This window comes from Rana temporaria, chromosome 4 (genome assembly GCF_905171775.1).
Source record: "Rana temporaria chromosome 4, aRanTem1.1, whole genome shotgun sequence".
Taxonomy (NCBI): domain Eukaryota; kingdom Metazoa; phylum Chordata; class Amphibia; order Anura; family Ranidae; genus Rana; species Rana temporaria.
The window spans coordinates 400,789,171-400,808,251 of record NC_053492.1 but is presented as its reverse complement, the minus strand read 5'-3'; the positions used below and the strand labels follow the sequence as shown (position 1 = coordinate 400,808,251).

Genomic DNA, 19,081 nt, shown 5'->3' with positions numbered 1-19,081 from the left:
AACGGCCCTATATTACCCTAACCTGCCCCATACCACCCCAAACTGCCCTATACCACCCAAACTGACCTATATAACCCTAACCTGCCCCATATCACCCTAGTCTGCCCTATACCACCACATATATACATTAAAGCACCCTAACCTGCTCTATACTGCCCTATATTACCCTAACCTGCCCCATACCACCCCAAACTGCTCTATACCACCCTAACCTACCCTATACCACCCCAATCTTCCCTAAAGCACCCTCACCTGCCCTATACCACCCCAATCTGCCCCATATCATCCTAACCTACCCTATACCACCCAAACTACCCTACATTACCCACCTGCCCCATACCACCCAATCTGCCCTTTACCACCCCAATCTGCCCTAAAGCACCCTCACCTGCCCTATACCACCCCAAACTTCCCTATATTAACCCAACCTGCCCTATACCACACCAACCTGCCCTATACCACCCCAACCTGGTCTATACCACCCCAATCTGCCCTATCCGACCCTAACCTGCCCTATAGCACCCCAAACTACCCTATAATACTCTAACCTGCCTCATACCACCCCAATCTGCCCTATACCACCCCAAACTGCCCTATACCACCCTAATCTACCCCATACCCCCCAATCTGCCCTAAAGCACCCTAACCTGCCCTATACCACCCCAAACTGCCCTATATTACCCTAACCTGCCCTATACCACCCCAATCTGTTCTATACATCCCTAACCTGTCCTATATTACCCTAACCTGCCCTATATCACCCCAACCTGCCTTATATCACCCCAACCTGCCCTATATCACCCCAGACTGCCCTATACCACCCAAACTGACCTATATAACCATAACCTGCCCCATATCACCCAAATCTGCCCTATACCACCCTAGTCTGCCCTATACCACCACATATATACCTTAAAGCACCCTAACCTGCTCTATACCACCCCAAACTGCCCTATATTACCCTAACCTGCCCCATACCACCCCAAACTGCTCTATACCAACCTAACCTACCCTATACCACCCCAATCTTCCCTAAAGCACCCTCACCTGCCCTATACCACCCCAATCTGCCCCATATCATCCTAACCTACCCTATACCACCCTAAACTACCCTACATTACCCACCTGCCCCATACCACCCAATCTGCCCTTTACCACCCCAATCTGCCCTAAAGCACCCTCACCTGCCCTATACCACCCCAAACTGCCCTATACCACCCCAACCTGCCCTATACCACCCCAACCTGCCCTATACCACCCCAACCTGCCCTATACCACCCCAATCTGCCCTATACATCCCTAACCTGCTCTATACCAACCCAACCTGCCCTATACTGCCCCAAACTGACCTATATAACCCTAACCTGCCCCATATCACCCCTATCTGCCCTATATCACCCTAGCCTGCCCTATACCACCACATAGATGCCCTAAATCACCCTAACCTGCCCTATACCACCCCAAACTGCCCTATATTACCCTAACCTGCCCTATAACACCCCAATCTGCCCTATATGACCCTAACTTGCCCCATACCACCCCAATTTGCCCTATATCACCCTAACCTGCCCTATACCACCCTAACCTGCCCTATACAGGCTCCCTAAGTCTAGATGGTAATGCCGGGGATCCGAAGACCAGCAAAGGACTGGCCCGGCTGAAGACAGTACAAGACTCTTGGACTAGTGAGCGTTTCTCAAAAGTCAGCCGCTTCATTCTTTCATTTCCTGTTCAGCATCTTTTTTCCATTTCCTGCTCATGAAGCTGAAGCCATCAAACAATCTCTGTTTCGAATTTGCAATTTTCTTCTCGTTCTTTCCTCTGTAGTAAATCAGTTCCTTTACTCCTATTTGCTCATTTGTGTCTTTTTCTGGGCACTGCAACAAGAAAATACATAAATCAGACCTATCATTCAATACAGGACATACCAACCAGGAGATGCATTTTCATATGTAACACTACACTACCTAATGTTACCATTATAACTGATATTTTGTTTCTTCTATGAACTTATAATGATATTTTATAATAATAAATAGCAGTGAAATGATCTCCTTGTATGTGCACACATAATATTAATTGTACTTCCAATGGACTTACCTCTGGCATCCACAATGGTGGGGTAACCTTTCCTTCCTCCAGCTTCTTCCACTCAATTGTTTTGAAGAAGGGGTGTTCTCGCAGTCTTTTTACTGCTGTCCCGCGAACTTTTGGATTCTTTTTAAGAAGCTGTAATGAAAAAGATATATTTAGCATTAGGTAGATTGTCACTAATAGAAAATGATAAATCAGTCAGTTTAGTTTCGGCCATTTAAAAAAAAAAAAATACTCAATAGTCATATTTTAATTTCTTAGTGTCGTTTTAAATTAAGATATGTCTTCTGGAAGGATCTAAGGTAGCATTCCTGAACCGGTCTAGGAGTTCCTCCAACAGCTCATGTTTTCAGGATGTCACATGGGTAGTTCAGATGTAATGCTGACCTGACCTCCTGTGTGGTGAATATCCTGCCATAAAATCTGTATTTCACACTTCCAGAAGTCAGATACCCTGTCTGTGCTTCCTGACTCGAACCCCTACATCACTATAGCAAATAGTAATGATGTGGGGGCTGGTGAAAGGAATCACAGAGCACAGTGGGGGACCAGGTAGCCGACATACAGGATCTGGTAATGTACTACATCAGCCGTCACTAAATGGCGGCCCGCGGTCCGAGTCCGGCCCGGGTGGCGCTTCTGCCCGGACCGCCATTATCATTTTAAATTTCAGCGTTGGTTTGCTGGGGCCGCGGGTTTCCCCAGCAACCAGTGACGCTGAGAGCGGAGAAGACAAGCTTACAGTCACGGGCCGCGAGTAGGGGCGTGACGTCACGTGCATGCCCCGCCCCCTGCTGCTTGCGGGTCCACTTCTGGCTCTCCTTGCGAGATTGGGGCGTGACGTCCCGTGCGCGCCCTGCCCCCCTGCTACTCGCATTTCCCGGGCTCTCCTTATCGCGCAGCTTCCGCCCATCTTGCATGCAAGGTATTTGACAAGTTAATTAGTTGTCACTAATGGGCAATTGTGCTGTCATTAATGGTCACGCTGATGGGCACCTTTTTTTTATGTTAAGGGGCACTCTGATGGACGAATTTTATTTTAAGGGGCACGCTGATGGGTATATTTTTAATGTGCACACTGATGAGCATATTTTGTTAAGGGGCACACTGATATACCCATCAGCGTACCCCTTAAAATAAAATGTGCCCATCAGAGTGCCCCTTAACAAAAACATTTCCCATCAGCATGCCCCTTAACATAAAATAAGGGTCACGCTGATGGGCACCTTTTATGTTAAGGGGCACTCTGATGGGCACATTTTATTTTAAGGGGTACGCTGATGGGTATATTTTATGTTAAGGGGCACTCTGATGGGCACAACAAAATGTGTCCATCAGTGAGCCCCTTAACAAAATATGCTCATCAGTGTGCACATTAAAAATATACCCATCAGCGTGCCCCTTAAAATAAAATGTGCCCATCAGAGTACCCCTTAACACAAAAGGTGCCCATCAGCGTAACCCTTATTTTATGTTAAGGGGCATGCTGATGGGAACATTTTTTGTTAAGGGGCACTCTGATGGGCATATTTTATTTTAAGGGGCACATTTTATTGTGCCCATCAGAGTGCCCCTTCATAGAAAATGTGCCCATCAGGATGTCCCTTAAGATAAAATGTGCCCATCAGTATGACCCTTATTTTATGTTGAGGGACACGCTGATGGGCACATTTTATGTTAAGGGAGACTCTGATGGGGACATCTGATGTAAGGAGGCACTCTGATGGGAATGCCTGATGTAAAGGGGCGCTGTGAGGGGGACCCCTGATTTAAAGGGGTGCTGTGATGGGGACCCCTGATGTAAAGGGGCACTGTGATGGGAACCTCTGATTTAAAGGGGTGCTGTGATGGGGACACCTAATGTAAAGGGGCACTGTGATGGGGACACCTGATGTAAAGGGGTTCTGTGATGGGGACACCTGATGTAAAGGAGTGCTGTGATAGGGACACCTGATGTAAAGGGGCACTGTGATGGGGACCCCTGATTAAAAGGAGTGCTGTGATATGGACACCTGATGTAAAGGAGCTCTGTGATGGGGACCCCTGATGTAAAGGGGCACTGTGATGGGGACCCCTGATTTAAAGGAGTGCTGTGATAGGGACACCTAATGTAAAGGGGCACTATGATGGGGACACCTGATGTAAAGGGATTCTGTGATGGGGACACCTGATGTAAAGGGGTGCTGTGATGGGGACACCTGATGTAAAGGGGTGCTGTGATGGGGACACCCGATGTAAAGGGATGCTGTGATGGGGACACCTGATGTAAAGGGGCGCTGTGATGGGGACACCTGATGTAAAGGGATGCTGTGATGGGGACACCTGATGTAAACGGGCGCTGTGATGGGGACACCTGATATAAAGGGGCGCTGTGATGGGGAAAAATGGGGACTTGAGATTCGGACCTCGGCCCAAAGAAAATTTTAGTGACCGGACCTCCTTGAATTTTAATTCAAGACCCCTGTACTACATGCTAGAGAACTTTCTGCAAGCTTCCCTCTTCAATGCAGAAGAGCCTTTTTAATAAACAACGCTCAGGGCCTATAGCTCTTGGATAATTCTAATTCTAGACTATCTATACTTACTTTCTCAATGACATCTCGAAGGTCAGGGTCAATGTTCTTTGGATAGAGTGATTTCCTGCATTTGGCTAATTCTGCTTCTTCTCCTGTGGCCATTTCAAACAGGATAACACCAAGTGCATAATAGTCGACCGTAGCATCGTAGGGTTTTCTTTGGTGAATCTGATAAAACAAAGAGTAAGGGTAACTTTAAAATAAAGCACATGATCAGCCATACACAGAGCAGTGATAATAGGTAATAAATAGTTGATAGAAATTACAGGTCACGGTGTGGCCCCTGTCTTTCTTTTAGGCTTCTTGTCATAAAATCATAAACATACTGGGGCAGATCCTCGTACCTTTTTGCCGGGCGCAGCGTATCTAAGATACGCTACGCCGCCGTAACTTATCTTTTTTTTTTCTTAATCCACAAAGAATCTGCGCCATAAGATACGGCGGCGTAGTGTATCTCTCGCGGTGTAAGGGCGCGGAATTCAAATGGATGTAATGGGGGCGTGTTTTATGTAAATACATTGTGACTCGATGTAAACAACGTTTTTTTTGTACTGCGCATGTGCCGTCCGTGGGGGTATCCCAGTGCGCATGCTCGAAATTAAACCAGAAACAGCCAATGCTTGCGACGGTGACGTCATTCTACGCAAATTCCTAGTCGCGAATGACTTACGCAAAAAATTCAAAATTGTACTCGGGAACGATGGCCATACTTAACATTGAGTACGCCTCATAATAGCAGCTTTAACTATACGCCGGAAAAAGCCGAACGCAAACAACGTAAAAAAATCCGACGGACGTACGTTCGTGGATTGCCTTAAATAGCGAATTTGCATACTCAACGCGGAATTCTACGGAAACACCACCTAGCGGCCGCCGAAAAATTGCAGCTTAGATCCGACGGCGTACTAAGATGTACGCCTGTCGGATCTAGCCGAGATGCCGTTGTATCTTGTTTTGAGGATTCAAAACAAAGATACGACGCAGGAATTTTGAAATTACGCCGGCGTATCAATAGATACGCCGGCATATTTTCTTTGTGGATCTGCCCCACTGTGTTTCCCCCGAAAATAAGACCGGGTCTTATATTAATTTTGGCTACAAAAATCACACTAGGGCTTATTTTCAGGGGATGTCTTATTTCTTTACGGCATGTACAATAATCTACATTTATTCAAATACAGTCATGTCATCATGACGATCTTAGAGTGGTTGTAACCCCAAAAAGAAAAAAAAATATCCTGATCCTTTAAAGCATGATAGCCAGCACAGTGACCCGCCGTAGCTCTTCTCCACTCTGAGCACTGCAGAGGAAGGGACCACTGACTTTGGAGAGAAGAAGATCTCCAGCCGGTCACGTGAGCACCCAGCGGCACTGTAAGTAAGGTATTTTACAAAACAAAGTTACAAAAAGTAGACACACTGCACATTATATAATCTTTTTACAAAACGGATTACGTTTTTACGACGACTTTAACTAAGGGTTTTTTTTTTCCGGGGTAGGACTTATATTGCAGCCATCCCCAAAAATAACGCTAGGTCTTATTTTCGGGGAAATAGGGTAATAATATAAAGATTGAAGTGTTAAAAGGGCAAATGAAGGGTGGTAGATACTTACCTCTGGTGCCATATAGTCTTCACTACCGCAATAACTATACACTTTCTTGGATCCAAACACATCAACTATAGAAAGGCCAAAGTCTGCGAGTTTTACATGGCCGGTGCCGTCAAGCAGTATGTTGTCGGGTTTCAAGTCTCTGTAAAAGAAAAGAGAGCATTATATTTACAGATCAATACATTTTTTATTTTATTAATTAAGAACATAAAAAAAAGTTGCTGCACATATTACACAAAATTGTAATACTGTACAGTAAACTGTGAAGGCATGTAGTATAGAATTTGTTTGGGCCTTGATGGCCTAGTCAAATTTTTAAAACCTAATAGGTCAGTATTAAATGGGTGCCAACGGGTTGGATCACCTACTAACTTTCTGCACCACTTTATGAATCTCAGCATGAACCTCATGGGCTCAGTTCCCAGCTTATTGCAGTTGAATAAACCATGTCATGTCCCAGTCTGTCATTCTGCAATACTTTAAAATCTTTATTGAAAACAAGGGAGCAGAAAAACTCCATAGGCTGTCTTCCTCTGTCACATTTTGCCCTTCTAGTGGGGCATGTTTAAGTCCCACTAGGGGGCGATACGCATTAGAATGAGACAACCTGGGGAGTGTTTCTATCCACATGTAATAATATAGTTATAGACACATTGTGAAATGACAAAGTGTGCCTGAATATTGTTTCTTCTATTGGTTCTATTGATGAGGCCCCGAGCAATCTTTACATCTGTGGCCAGTTTTGTGGGGCTGCTGAATGGGACGTGTTAGAAGGGAACATCTTTAATTACTGCAGTTATAATAAGAGAGATTCTTAGCTTGATGTTATATTTAATTAAAATATATGTAGTATGGGGAAGTGAGGCTTCCTTACTTACAGTAGATGCACAAAAGCTTCAGCAGCAGGGGACAGAACTGGCAGAGGGCAATTTAACCCTTGTACACCCATCCACATCTAGAGTACCAGTGTTGGGTGGTGTTGTCTTTTAATAAGAAATGGTGAATATGGATGTAAAATCATGATGGAAACACTTACCTATGAATGATACCACGTCCGTGCAGATCTTGCAGAGCGCAGATAAGTTCAGCAGCAATAAATCTGTAAAAAAAGAGAAAAGGTCTGTTAATATCACACATCTCACAGAATAAGTAAATAAATGATTAATAGATGATTTCTTCCAAGCCGTGCAAGTCAGAGGAACTGACTGAATGATGGGCACTGTTCAGTTTTTGGGGTAATAATACATTTGTTGGTCCTAAACCAGCCCATAGAGATTTGTCACTGTACGTGAAAAACGTGGCAAAATGCATATTACACTTGTGGTGCCATTAATTCTTAACCACGCGGGTATACTGCGGCAGGTTTGCTCGCCTGGGTATACGTTAGCCACTTTAAGACCACTTGGGGGGGCGTGACAAAGGAGTCGATTCTCGTGCCCGGCGGCTGCGATGTTCACCAGGCACCAGTGGGTCGCTCCTGAGAGACAGAATGGAGGTCTGTCAGTGTAAAAAGACAGATCTCCGCTCTGTCAGGGGGGAGGAGAGCGATCTATTGTTCATACTAAGTATGAACAACGATCGGTCTCCTCTTTCAGGCAGTCCCATCCCCCCACAGTTATAATCACTCCCTAGGACACACATTAAACCCCTTGATTGCCCCTAGTTTTAACCTCTTCCCTGCATGTGACATTTATACAGTAATCAGTGGCTATTTTTAGCTCTGATTGCTGTATAAATGTCAATGGTCGCAAAAAAAGTGTAAAAAATGTCTCATCTGTCCACCGCAATGTTGCATTTCCAATAAAAATCGCTGATCGCCACCATTAGTAGTAAAAAAAAATATAATAAAAATGACATAAATCTACCCCCTATTTTGCAGACTCTTTTGCGCAAACCAATCAATATACGCTTATTGCGATTTTTTTTTTTACCAAAAATATGTAGAATAATACATATCGATCTAAACTGAGGAAGAATTTTTATATTTTGGGGGGATATTTATTATAGCAAAAAGTAAAAAATATTGTTTTTTTTTTCTAAATTTACGCTCTTTTCTTGTTTATAGTAAAAACAAAAAAACGCAGAGGTGATCAAATACCACCAAAAGAAAGCTCGATTTGTGTAAAAAAAATGGACATTGATTTTGTTTGGGTACAACTTCGCATGATCGCGCAATTGTCAGTTAAAGCGTCACAGTGCCATATCGCAAAAAGTGGCCTGGTCAGGAAGGGGGCAAATCCTTCCGGGGCTGAAGTGGTTAATGGCATCTCAAACGCAGGTAGCAGTTACCTGAAAAAATGCACCAAAATTTACATTGCAAAAGGGCATGAGGCTCACTGCCCAAAAAAGTCCATGAGTTACTTTGGCACATTTAGCACAAGTAGGGCAGCTCATACAAATGAACATGTAAAAAAGGGAAAAATAAACACGTTGCGTGGCGCAGATGTGAATACATCCTTAGATCATACCTTTGTGATACTTACCTTATTGCAGCAGTTGATAATGGAGCAGAAGACTCGATCTTTTCGGATAGTTCTCCTCCTCTCATGTACTCCATAACGAAGAAAAGATTTTCCTGTAAAAGACAAAGAAATATATAAGTTCAAAAAGGGAAAGTGGATGTGAGGATTGTGTTTTGTCAGAAATGCAGAAATATAGGGCTTATGATAACAAAGGACAGCACTAGATTTCTGGCAGGATCAACAGGTATTTGTCTGCTCTTAATGAACAGATATAACAAAATACTTTGATTTGTATATTTATTAGACCAAGTGGGAACAAACAAGAGATGGTCACTGTTGGGTTTACATTTTCCACTTTAAAAGTAAGTTCACATTAAAGTCAGAATACAATTTTTTGGTAGGAACTTTAACCGCTTAACGACCGCCGCATGTAATTATACGTCGGCAAAATGGCACGGACAGGCAGAACGACGTTCCCGCACGTCGCTGCCTTGTCGGGGGTCGAATCAGGACCCCCCCGGTACATGCGGCGGTCGGTAAGCCTCAGGGAGCGATCCGGGATGAGGGCGCGGCTATTAGTTTCTAGCCGCCCCCTCGCGATCGCTCCCCGGAGCTGAAGAACGGGGAGAGCCGTATGTAAACACGGCTTCCCTGTGCTTCACTGTGGCGGCTGCATCGATCGAGTGATCCCTTTTATAGGGAGACACGATCGATGACGTCAGTCCTACAGCCACACCCCCCTACAGTTGTAAACACACACTAGGTGAAGCTGAACTCCTTCAGCGCCCCCCGTGGTTAACTCCCAAACTGCAACTGTCATTTTCACAATAAACAATGCAATTTAAATGCATGTTTTGCTGTGAAAATGACAATGGTCCCAAAAATGTGTCAAAATTGTCCGAAGTGTCCGCCATAATGTCGCAGTCACGAAAAAAATCGCTGATCGCCGCCATTAGTAGTAAAAAAATATATAATAATAAAAATGCAATAAAACTATCCCCTATTTTGTAAACGCTATAAATTTTGCGCAAACCAATCGATAAACGCTTATTGCGATTTTTTTACCAAAAATAGGTAGAATAATACGTATCGACCTAAACTGAGGGGAAAAAAAATTGTATATATGTTTTTGGGGGATATTTATTATAGCGAAAAGTAGAAATATTGAATTTTTTTCAAAATTGTCGCTCTATTTTTTTTTTTATAGCGCAAAAAATAAAAACCGCAGAGGTGATCAAATACCACCAATAGAAAGCTCTATTTGTGGGGAAAAAAAAGGACGTCAATTTTGTTTGGGAGCCACGTCGCACGACCGTGCAATTGTCTGTTAAAGCGACGCAGTGCCGAATCGCAAAACCTGGCCTGGGCATTTAGCTGCCTAAAGGTCCGGGGCTTAAGTGGTTAAATATATGCATCTTTCCTTATTGGGTAAGCAATATACAGAGCCACATAACATGCAAAAATGTTCTACCAGGCTACCATTACAGTGACTCTGTCATGAGAGAAGTACGGGGGCTAAACCTGATCCAAGTCAGTGACAGAAAAGCCAAAGTTAAGAGCAAGACAGGCAGGGAGAGAACTAGACTTTCCACCATTCTACAATGGCAGCCGCCATAATTCTCCCATGTCCGAGCCTCTGAGAAGCTGGACCATCTCTAATGTTTTTCTGGTTTGGGGATTTCTTTCTAGGTGTGTGCTGGACTTGGAGATCAAATGGATGTGATTTGATGAGTGATTGATAGAAATGTGACACTTACTTCTGATTGGAAGGTTCCATAGGCGTGTGTACAAAACAGACTCTCTCCAACTTCTTCAAGTATTTGTCTCTCTATAAGGACACTTTTAGGATCTTTTAGTAATTCCCTTTTCTTTACCACCTTGACTGCCAGTTTCTGGTCTGTGGCAGGATGGGATGCCAGGGCGACCTAAAATAATAAAAAAACATAGGACACAAATGATTAGAGATAATTCAGCACCAGGTTCTGAAAAGGTTACCTCTGGGTCCCCAGCAGCAACCCCCAGCCTGGCTACAATTGTTAGTCTTAGCTTGAAAACACAAGTATATAGAGCATGAACTCAGCAGGCTTTTAGCAAGTTGTAAGTGGTTTTGGCTGTTAGTCACTAACTTAGTGAGTGGAGATAGCTTTAAATAGGCTTTTAGCAAACCTAGCGAAAACTACAGCCAGCACTCGCACTTAAGTCTGTGTTCAGAATTCTTATATTGAGGGTAAAGGCTATGAAGCTCTGAAGCCAAACTCTTTACAATCTGCTAAATACAGTTTAAGTACACATTAGCTTATTGCCTTATCTACCAACGGATTTGTAATTGTGTCAAACTGCTTTTTGTGTATTACACCTCCGACAGGCAGTACACCACCAACATGATTTAGGCTAGATGCACTCCACTCGCTTTGCATTCATTTAATACACACTAAGCACATTTGAGATGATGTGCGTTGGCATGCAATTTTTTTAACAATGGTGTAAAATAACTTTATTGTTCCTTCTTTAAACACTTGCCGACCTGCTCACACAGATATACTGCGGCAGGTCGCCTCTCCTGCACGAACCGACGTACCTGTGCATCGGTCCGTGCAAGGAGGATAAGCGGGCGTGCCCACGGGTACTGCGGATTCTATGTCTGCTGGCAACCCGCGGTCGCAGTGAGGAGAGGCAGAGGGGGGAACTGTAAACAAGGCGGTTCCCCATTCTGCCAGATGACATGACAGAGATCTACTGTTCCCAGTGATCAGGAATGGCGATCTCTGTCATGTTCCAGCAAGCCCATCCCCACTACAATTAGAACATACCCAGGGAACACAGTTAACCCCTTGATTACCCCTAGTGTTAACCTCTTTCCTGACAGTGTCATTTTTACATTGATCTGTGCAAATCGTATAGCACTGATCAATGTAATAATGTCACTGGTCCCCAAAAAGTGTCATTTGGGGTCAGATTTGTCCGCCGCAATGTTGCAGTCCTGCTAAAAATCGTAGATTGACGCCATTACCATTGAAAGCTGTAAAAAGACCCTAAAGCTACCTCGTAGTTTGTAGAAGCAATAACTTTTGCGCAAACCAATCAATATATGCCTATTGCGATTTTTTGTTTATCAAAAATATGTAGAAGAATACATATCAGCCTAAACTGATGAATACATTTGTTTTTATATATATATTTTTTTGGTATGTGTTATAGCAGAAAGTTAAAAAAGTATAAATCTTTTCAATTGGTCTTTTTTTGTTTATAGCGCAAAAAATAAAAACCGCAGAGGTGATCAAATACCACCAAAACAAAGCTGTATTTGTGGGTAAAAAAGGACATCAATTTTGTTTGGGAACATGATCGCATGACCACGCAATTGTCAGCTAAAGATATAAATAATAAAAAAATAGATTTCCGTTTCTCATTGAGTATCACAGCTCAGTGTGTGTAGTGTAAATGGGAAGTGGTAAGGAATACAGTGGTGTGACCTCCACCTACAGCCTACTGTTAGACCACTGACAATATTAATAACCACCAACATGCAATACATTAAGCCTGCTGTTCATATATCTTTGATTACTTACTTTTCCGTAGTTACCTTGACCAAGAATCATATGAAAGATAAAGCTGTCAAGGTTAAGGTCGGCAGGTGGACTGCATCCCACGTTGGTTCCGGGCACATCCCTGACTGCCTTGTTGCCTCCCTCACTGACTGCCTTGTTGATTGGCTCGCTGACAGCCTGGTTGACTAGCTCACTGACATCCTCGTGGACTGTCTCACTGACTGCCTCGTGGACTGGCTCGCTGACTGACTCGTTGATTGGCTCACTGACTGCCTTGTTGATTGTCTTGCTGATTGCCTCGTTGACTACAAGATAAAAATAAATTATGACATGTTATTACCTTATAGCAATAGAACACCTACTTCACAAAACACTAAATGACAATGGTGGAAAACACATGGAAAAGAGATATTACTGTTTACTATGACTCCCAGGTGCGAAGTAGTTTGGCCAAATAAAGTGAAATAGCTTCATGTTACTAAATAGATTGCAGCATGTTTTAATTTGTGAAAGATTTATAATGTCAGTATCTACAGTAGATGACTTAACCCTATGACCTGCAAGGATATGACCTGTACATCATGGCAGTCGAAGGGTCAAACAAGTTCAAGACTCCAATAGAAGCAGTAAACTGGTTTTAAAATAATTCTGCCCGATTTGCTGCATATTGTACAAGAAATCAGGGTGGTTATAAAGAGGCCCAATCACTTCTATACCATCCAGATTCGGTAGATGTAAAACCACCCATCCACTACACCTTTCTAAATTGGGAAAACCTGCTCCTGGGAGCCCGGGACCATAAAACTTCCCTGCCATTAGATTCCAGCCAGCCATGGCTAGAAGAGACGGGTTGTCCCAGGGGCATTTTCTGAACAAAGTGGGCCAGTATGAAAGATCATAAGTTAAATCCTCACATATTACAGCCCCCCCCCCACATATTATAGCCCCCCTAACTCCAGAGAAATGCTAAATCTTTCTGGGTACTACTTGGGTGCAATTACTATTTCTAGATGTTCCCTATAATGTAACAAATCTTCACTTTTGAAGTACAGGTCCACTTTAATCCTTAGGCCCAAAAATGTGATTTACCATGTGTGAGAAAATTGTTGTGGCAGAAAAAGGGTTAAAGGAATATTATCATATCAGGGAGAAGTGCAGGGGTGGTCATACACATTCATATGCCTGATCCAATATAGGAGGACAGATCTATCTATAGCTGCAGCTCACCCAAACCCATTTATTCAGCTGAGTATAGCATTAGATTTTGTGCTTGAGCAATGAGAGGGTAACATTCCCTTTTCTAAAGGCAAGGTGGGGGTCCTACTCTACAGCTGTTGGCAGGGGACAGGCTTTTCTACTCAGCTTGTGGCTGCTTTCTAACAGAAACACACTCTAAGGGGCTCATTTATAACAGAAAGTGGATATGGTAATGCCCCCTGCACTGGCCTAACTATGGTTTTAGCCCTCATAAAATATCTAAACAGTGACAATTGTGTTATATTTTATGTAATTGTTTTCATCATTCTTACTTGTCTCATCTTCAATGGTCATCTGTTTCTTATTTGGAGGTGCAGGGGAAATCTCATCTGATGCTGGTCTCTTGTTGTTCCTCTTGGGCACTATAGCAGTATATCTTCCCTTTTTTGCCGTCCTTTCTTTATCAGCTGATTGGTCAGATTCATTATCTCTCTTCTTCTTCTTTCCTCTGGTCTTCTCACTCTTCTCTATTGTGTTATATTTTATTGTCTCATCTGCGATGGTCAACTGTTTCTTATTTGGAGGTGCAGGGGAAATCTCATCTGATGCTGGTCTCTTGTTGTTCCTCTTGGGCACTATAGCAGTATATCTTCCCTTTTTTGCCGTCCTTTCTTTATCAGCTGATTGGTCAGATTCATTATCTCTCTTATTCTTCTTTCCTCTGGTCTTCTCACTCTTCTCTATCGTGTTATATTTTATTGTCTCATCTGCGAAGGTCACCTGTTTCTTATTTGGAGGTGCAGGGGAAATCTCATCTGATGCTGGTCTCTTGTTGTTCCTCTTGGGCACTATAGCAGTATATCTTCCCTTTTTTGCCATCCTTTCTTTATCAGCTGATTGGTCAGATTCATTATCTCTCTTTTGCTTCTTTCCTCTGGTCTTATCACTCTCCTCTCTTGAACTCTTTCTCTCCCCAGAATTCTCATCAGAGTTCCCATCTTTGTTTTTCCTTTTTTTGGGGTGTTGACATGTCCCCACCCTTAACCCACCACCTAATAAAATGGGCTCATCCAAATCATCCACAGAAGGTCCCCCTTGGAGGATTTTACAAGTAACCTCATGTCTCCTCTGATATGGATGATATTTTAAATTTAGTTTTTGCCTTTTTCCTTTGGCATTCTCCTCTCTGGAACTCTTTCTCTCTTCAGAATCCCTCCCCTCATCAGAGTTCCTATGCTTAGTTTCCCCATTTTTGGGGTGTTGAGGTGTCTCCACCTTTAACCCACTATGTAATAAAGTGGGCTTATCCAAATCATCCATAGAATATTGCTCTTGGATGAATTTCCAAGTAATCTCATCCCTGATCTTATATGGATGAAATCTGAAAGTGTGTCTTCTCCTTTGCCACTTCATAATAATATATTGTAATGAAATGCACAGAGCACTAGAAAAGCGATGCGTTTACCACCTCTAGCAAAATCAAACTGACTCAATCCAGCTGCAGATTGCTTATATTGACTGAGCTGTGAGTGAGTGAGTGAGAAACGTGTATAGTGCTATGACATCATCGTTGCTAGGATACCATCAGATAAGCCAGATGTTGTTTACAAGAATACCAACTGCCAATTCCTCCCCTCAGCCAATCAGATTCAAACTGACGATTTCCACAGTGATTTTCAAATTTTCAAAATAAGAGAGCTTAGTATTCACTCTGCATGTATGAAATCCAATACATAGATAAATCTGTGGAGCTCCTAACACAGATGAGGCTTTTATATAAGCCTGATTTTGGGGTCATTTCCAATGACATAGACCATTGTCATTAGGGCTGCTCAAAACACATTGAGATGAATCAATCAGTAAATAGGGTTTTTTTTTTATCCACTTGCTGACCTTGGCTTTTTCTGACATTTGTTGTTTACAAGTTTAAATCAGTATTTTTTTCAAGACAATTACTTAGATCTCCCAAACACTAATAGCCAAATTCAGAAACACTTACGACGGCGTATCAGTAGATACGCTATCGTAAGTCCGAATGCGGCGTTGTCGTATCTATAAGCGTATTCTCAAACTGAGATACGCTTCTCTGTTGCTAAGATACGACCGGCGTAAGTCTCCTACGCCGTCGTATCTTAGCTACATATTTACGCTGGCCGCTAGGAGCGTGTACGCTGATTTACGCCTAGAATATGTAAATTAGCAAGATACGCCTATTCACGAACGTACTTGCGCCCGATACGCTGTTTACGTAAGGCGTTTTTCAGGCGTAAAGATAAACCACCAAAAATATGGCGCAGCCCATACAAGGTATAGACGACGGAACAGCCGTTGTTTTTTTTTACGTCGAACGCAAGAAGTCTTTGCGACGTGATTCTGAGCATGCGCACGCATGCGCCATACCAACGGCCCTCATTTACATGGGGTCACGGCGAATTTACATGGAGCACGCCCCCTACCTGCCTAATTTGAATTAGGCGGGGTTACGCCGGGCCATTTGCGCTACGCTGACGTAACTTAGGAGGCAAGTGCTTTGTGAATACAGTACTTGCCTCACTTTCTTACGTCGGCGTAGTGCAAATGGGATGAGCTAAGCCGACCTAAAGAAGCGCCGCTCTACCTGAATCCGGCTATATATATATATATATATATATATATATATATATATATATATATATATATATATATATATTTTATATATATATATATATATATATATATTGTACAGGACGCCAGGGTTGGGTCTTGGATGGACGCTATGTTGCGTCAATTTTTGGAGTCTGGTCCCTTTAAAGCAGTGGTGTAAGATTCAGGAGAGCCTCCCCTTCTGACCCCTGGCTTTCAGGCACACAGGGGGTTAAGAACTCCCAGGAAATCAGCTTAAAGGACAGGAAGTGCTGATAGAGGGTGTGAAGGAGGTTGGGAGTAAACCTGTCTGCAGAAGCTGTGCATTGCTGGGAAGGACTGGAAGTTCTACCTAAACTAGGGTGACCAGACATCCCCGGTTTCCGGGGACAGTCCCCGGATTGAGGACACTGTCCCCGGACCAAGTCTGTCCCCAGTTTTGTCCCTGGATTGGATTTGAACAATGACTGGGGAAATTTCAAAGACAGTGCAGAATAAAAAAAAAATGATTTTGTTTCCATCATCTGAGCCCTTTTCTGATGACCATGTGCTGGTTAGAGTGAAGGGACTATTTTTTCAGTTTCGGGTGCATGCCCATTCAGCTCAGCTTGCATGTTCTTCTGCCTTGGCTCAAGTCCTGGCCAGCCTGTTTATCTCCTTGTCTTCCCTGGCGGAGTGATCTTCCTCCGCTCCTCACCCTGTAGTAGCTGGGGCCCAGAGAGTAAGACTTAACAGGCTGTGAGGCGGGCGGCGGCAACGACGGGCAGAGAGTCGCTTATTGCCGTCATTACTAGTAAAAAAAAAAAGATGTCCCCAGATTTAATTTTAAAAATCTGGTCACCGTAGTATAAGGCGGAGTGATATCAACTGCACTCCGCCTCTTATCCCTGCTAGTATTATCCAGAGTGGTTACTACCCCAAAAATGCACCTTTTTAGCTATAGTGGCCAGGGGTGTACACCTGTTGTAGCTGCTGCAGGAATTATATGCCCTTTCACGCTTGGCAGGTATAGCAAGCCAAGCGTGACCTATTCAAGTGTATGAGATAACTCTGCAAGCGCCCTGCAATCTTGTACAGTTCAGCGACCAAGGGATTAAAGTGGGGGGTTAGGAGGTGTTGCATCGCCTCCTCACCACCTGCTTTAACCCCTTGGACCCCACACAAGTATGTAGTTGCTGGGCGCTTGCAGAGTAGCCTTATTTACTTGAATAGGTTGCGTTTGGCGGGCGGTAGTGCCCACTGAAAGTGACAGGGAGTATAATTCCTGCTGCAGCATGTGTACACCCTAGGCTTTTGCAGCTGAAGGGGGTACAGCTTGAGGGCAGTAAAACTGCGGCTCAACTGCAGGATTTTACTGCCCTCCGACCATACGTGTGAATGAGCCCTAAAGGCTCCGCCACCAAATCCAACTAAGGGCTCTTTCACAAGTGTAGCAGGCACTGTTGCTCCACTGAAAAGCAATCCGGGTATGTTTTACAGCTAGTGAGGTGGTGATTGCGATGCGGTGGTACAACAATTCTAGGTTTAAATCAGGTGGTGAGTGGACGATATTGCACCCTGTGATCTCTGACTTCTCCCATGTTGTTAGGTAGATCTCCTTGTCTCTAAGGTTGTCTACCCCTGCCGTCTAGATAGTCCAATAAATGAATAAAGTGTAGCGTTCCAAATTTCACAATACCTGATAGCAGAGTTTGTTTTACACCCGGCTGCCCATAGAGCTGACAGGGGTCTTCTCCTGTGCACCTTCAGTTTCTGCCCGGTGGACAGATGTCAAAACACTGCCGACTTCACACCGTGTGAAAGGGGCCCAGAACATACATCGTTGTGTTTTCCATTAAAAAAAAAGTTTATTACAATAAACGTTTAGAAATGGTCATGGTTTCATAGGCAAATTGATCGCTCATCAGGTCTCCATATATCACTCTCTATATGACTAATACAGATTGAGTCTACCTCCTCGAACGCCTGGGAATGCGTCAACAGCTGCCAAAACCTGGATTTGAACCAGGGCCCTTTAGATCTTCAATCTAACGCTCTCCCAACTGAGCTATTTTGGCAAGTTAAGGGGCATATATTTTATTAATTAGACATTGAGTTTGCTTAGAGGTGGGATATTGTGGATTTTTGAGCGCTGCACTTTATTCATTTGTTTCATGAACTTGGAAATACATTTCTGGGTGCTTTCCTCTGCCGAAGGAGCTGCAGGTGCTGCATACAAGAAGGAAGAAAACAATTATTTGATCCCCTGCTGATTGTGTATGTTTGCCCACTGACAAAAAAATGATCAGTCTATAATTTTAATAGTTTATTTTATCAGTGAGAGACAGCATAACAACAAAAATATCCAGAAAAACGCATTTCAAAAAAGTTATAAATTGATTTGCATTTTAATGAGTGAAATACGTATTTAATCCCCTATCACTGTGTAGCACCTGTGTACTTATCAGTACAGGTGCTATGTTAAATTTAGTTAGATGAGAGACTTATTTGCTCTCATCTGTGTTGATTTATCTAAATTCGACTGTCGCCAGCCCTGAACTGTTCTCTGGGTCATTCTGTTCTCCGGAGATGCCGTTTCATCTCTGGACGGTAGGTGGCGCCAGAGGGTTCCAGGCGGAGCCGCTTCTCCCCAGCAGCCAATTAGAGGAGTTTTCCCTCACGGAGCATGCTGGGAGGAGTATTTCTGTGGCATAGGCCATTGCTCTGGGTTCTTTGCGGGTTCCTGGTTCCAGGTGCGGCACCCACCTTCAGGGTGTGCGCACATCACGGCCCCCGGCGATATGGCCTACCAGGCAGGGGCGTTCCTGACTCTGGGCTCTCATGGCTCGGAGCATTTGATGCCGTACAGTGGCCCCAGTGATTTACTGGGTCCCCCATGTCTATTGAGAAGATCCCAAGCGAGTTGTGCTGTTCGGTGGGGGATCGGTCTGAGGTGAACCCGGAGGCAGGTGATCCAACAGGGCTTGAACG

The 19,081-nt window shown here is 43.7% G+C and overlaps 2 protein-coding genes and 1 non-coding gene across 4 annotated transcripts in view; 1 reads left to right on the top strand and 2 right to left on the bottom strand.

The window, feature by feature from the left end:
• The window catches only part of DZANK1 (double zinc ribbon and ankyrin repeat domains 1), a 156,369-nt gene that overhangs the window by 102,017 nt on the left and 35,271 nt on the right, over window positions 1-19,081 (top strand). The gene's annotated exons all lie outside the window — the stretch shown is intronic.
• LOC120937745 (probable serine/threonine-protein kinase DDB_G0277449) lies at window positions 1,657-4,887 on the bottom strand. The gene is made up of 3 exons (XM_040351203.1): window positions 4,680-4,887; window positions 2,101-2,229; window positions 1,657-1,877 (listed from the first exon to the last, which is right to left on the bottom strand). The coding sequence occupies exons 1-3, from the start codon at window positions 4,770-4,772 to the stop codon at window positions 1,713-1,715; spliced, it is 387 nt and encodes a 128-aa protein (XP_040207137.1). The 5' UTR covers window positions 4,773-4,887; the 3' UTR covers window positions 1,657-1,712.
• Window positions 18,096-18,168, bottom strand: TRNAF-GAA. The gene has a single exon. It is a non-coding gene; the product is annotated as a tRNA-Phe (tRNA).

What these genes read in the sequence shown, in the direction of transcription:
- LOC120937745 (XM_040351203.1), bottom strand. Translation starts at nt 4,772, where the DNA reads ATGGCCACAGGAGAAGAAGCAGAATTAGCCAAATGCAGGAAATCACTC. An exon ending in TTCGAGATGTCATTGAGAAA is followed by an intron (nt 2,230 to 4,679) that starts GTAAGTATAGAT and finishes TTTTCATTACAG; the next exon opens with CTTCTTAAAAAGAATCCAAA. An exon ending in CACCATTGTGGATGCCAGAG is followed by an intron (nt 1,878 to 2,100) that starts GTAAGTCCATTG and finishes TTCTTGTTGCAG; the next exon opens with TGCCCAGAAAAAGACACAAA.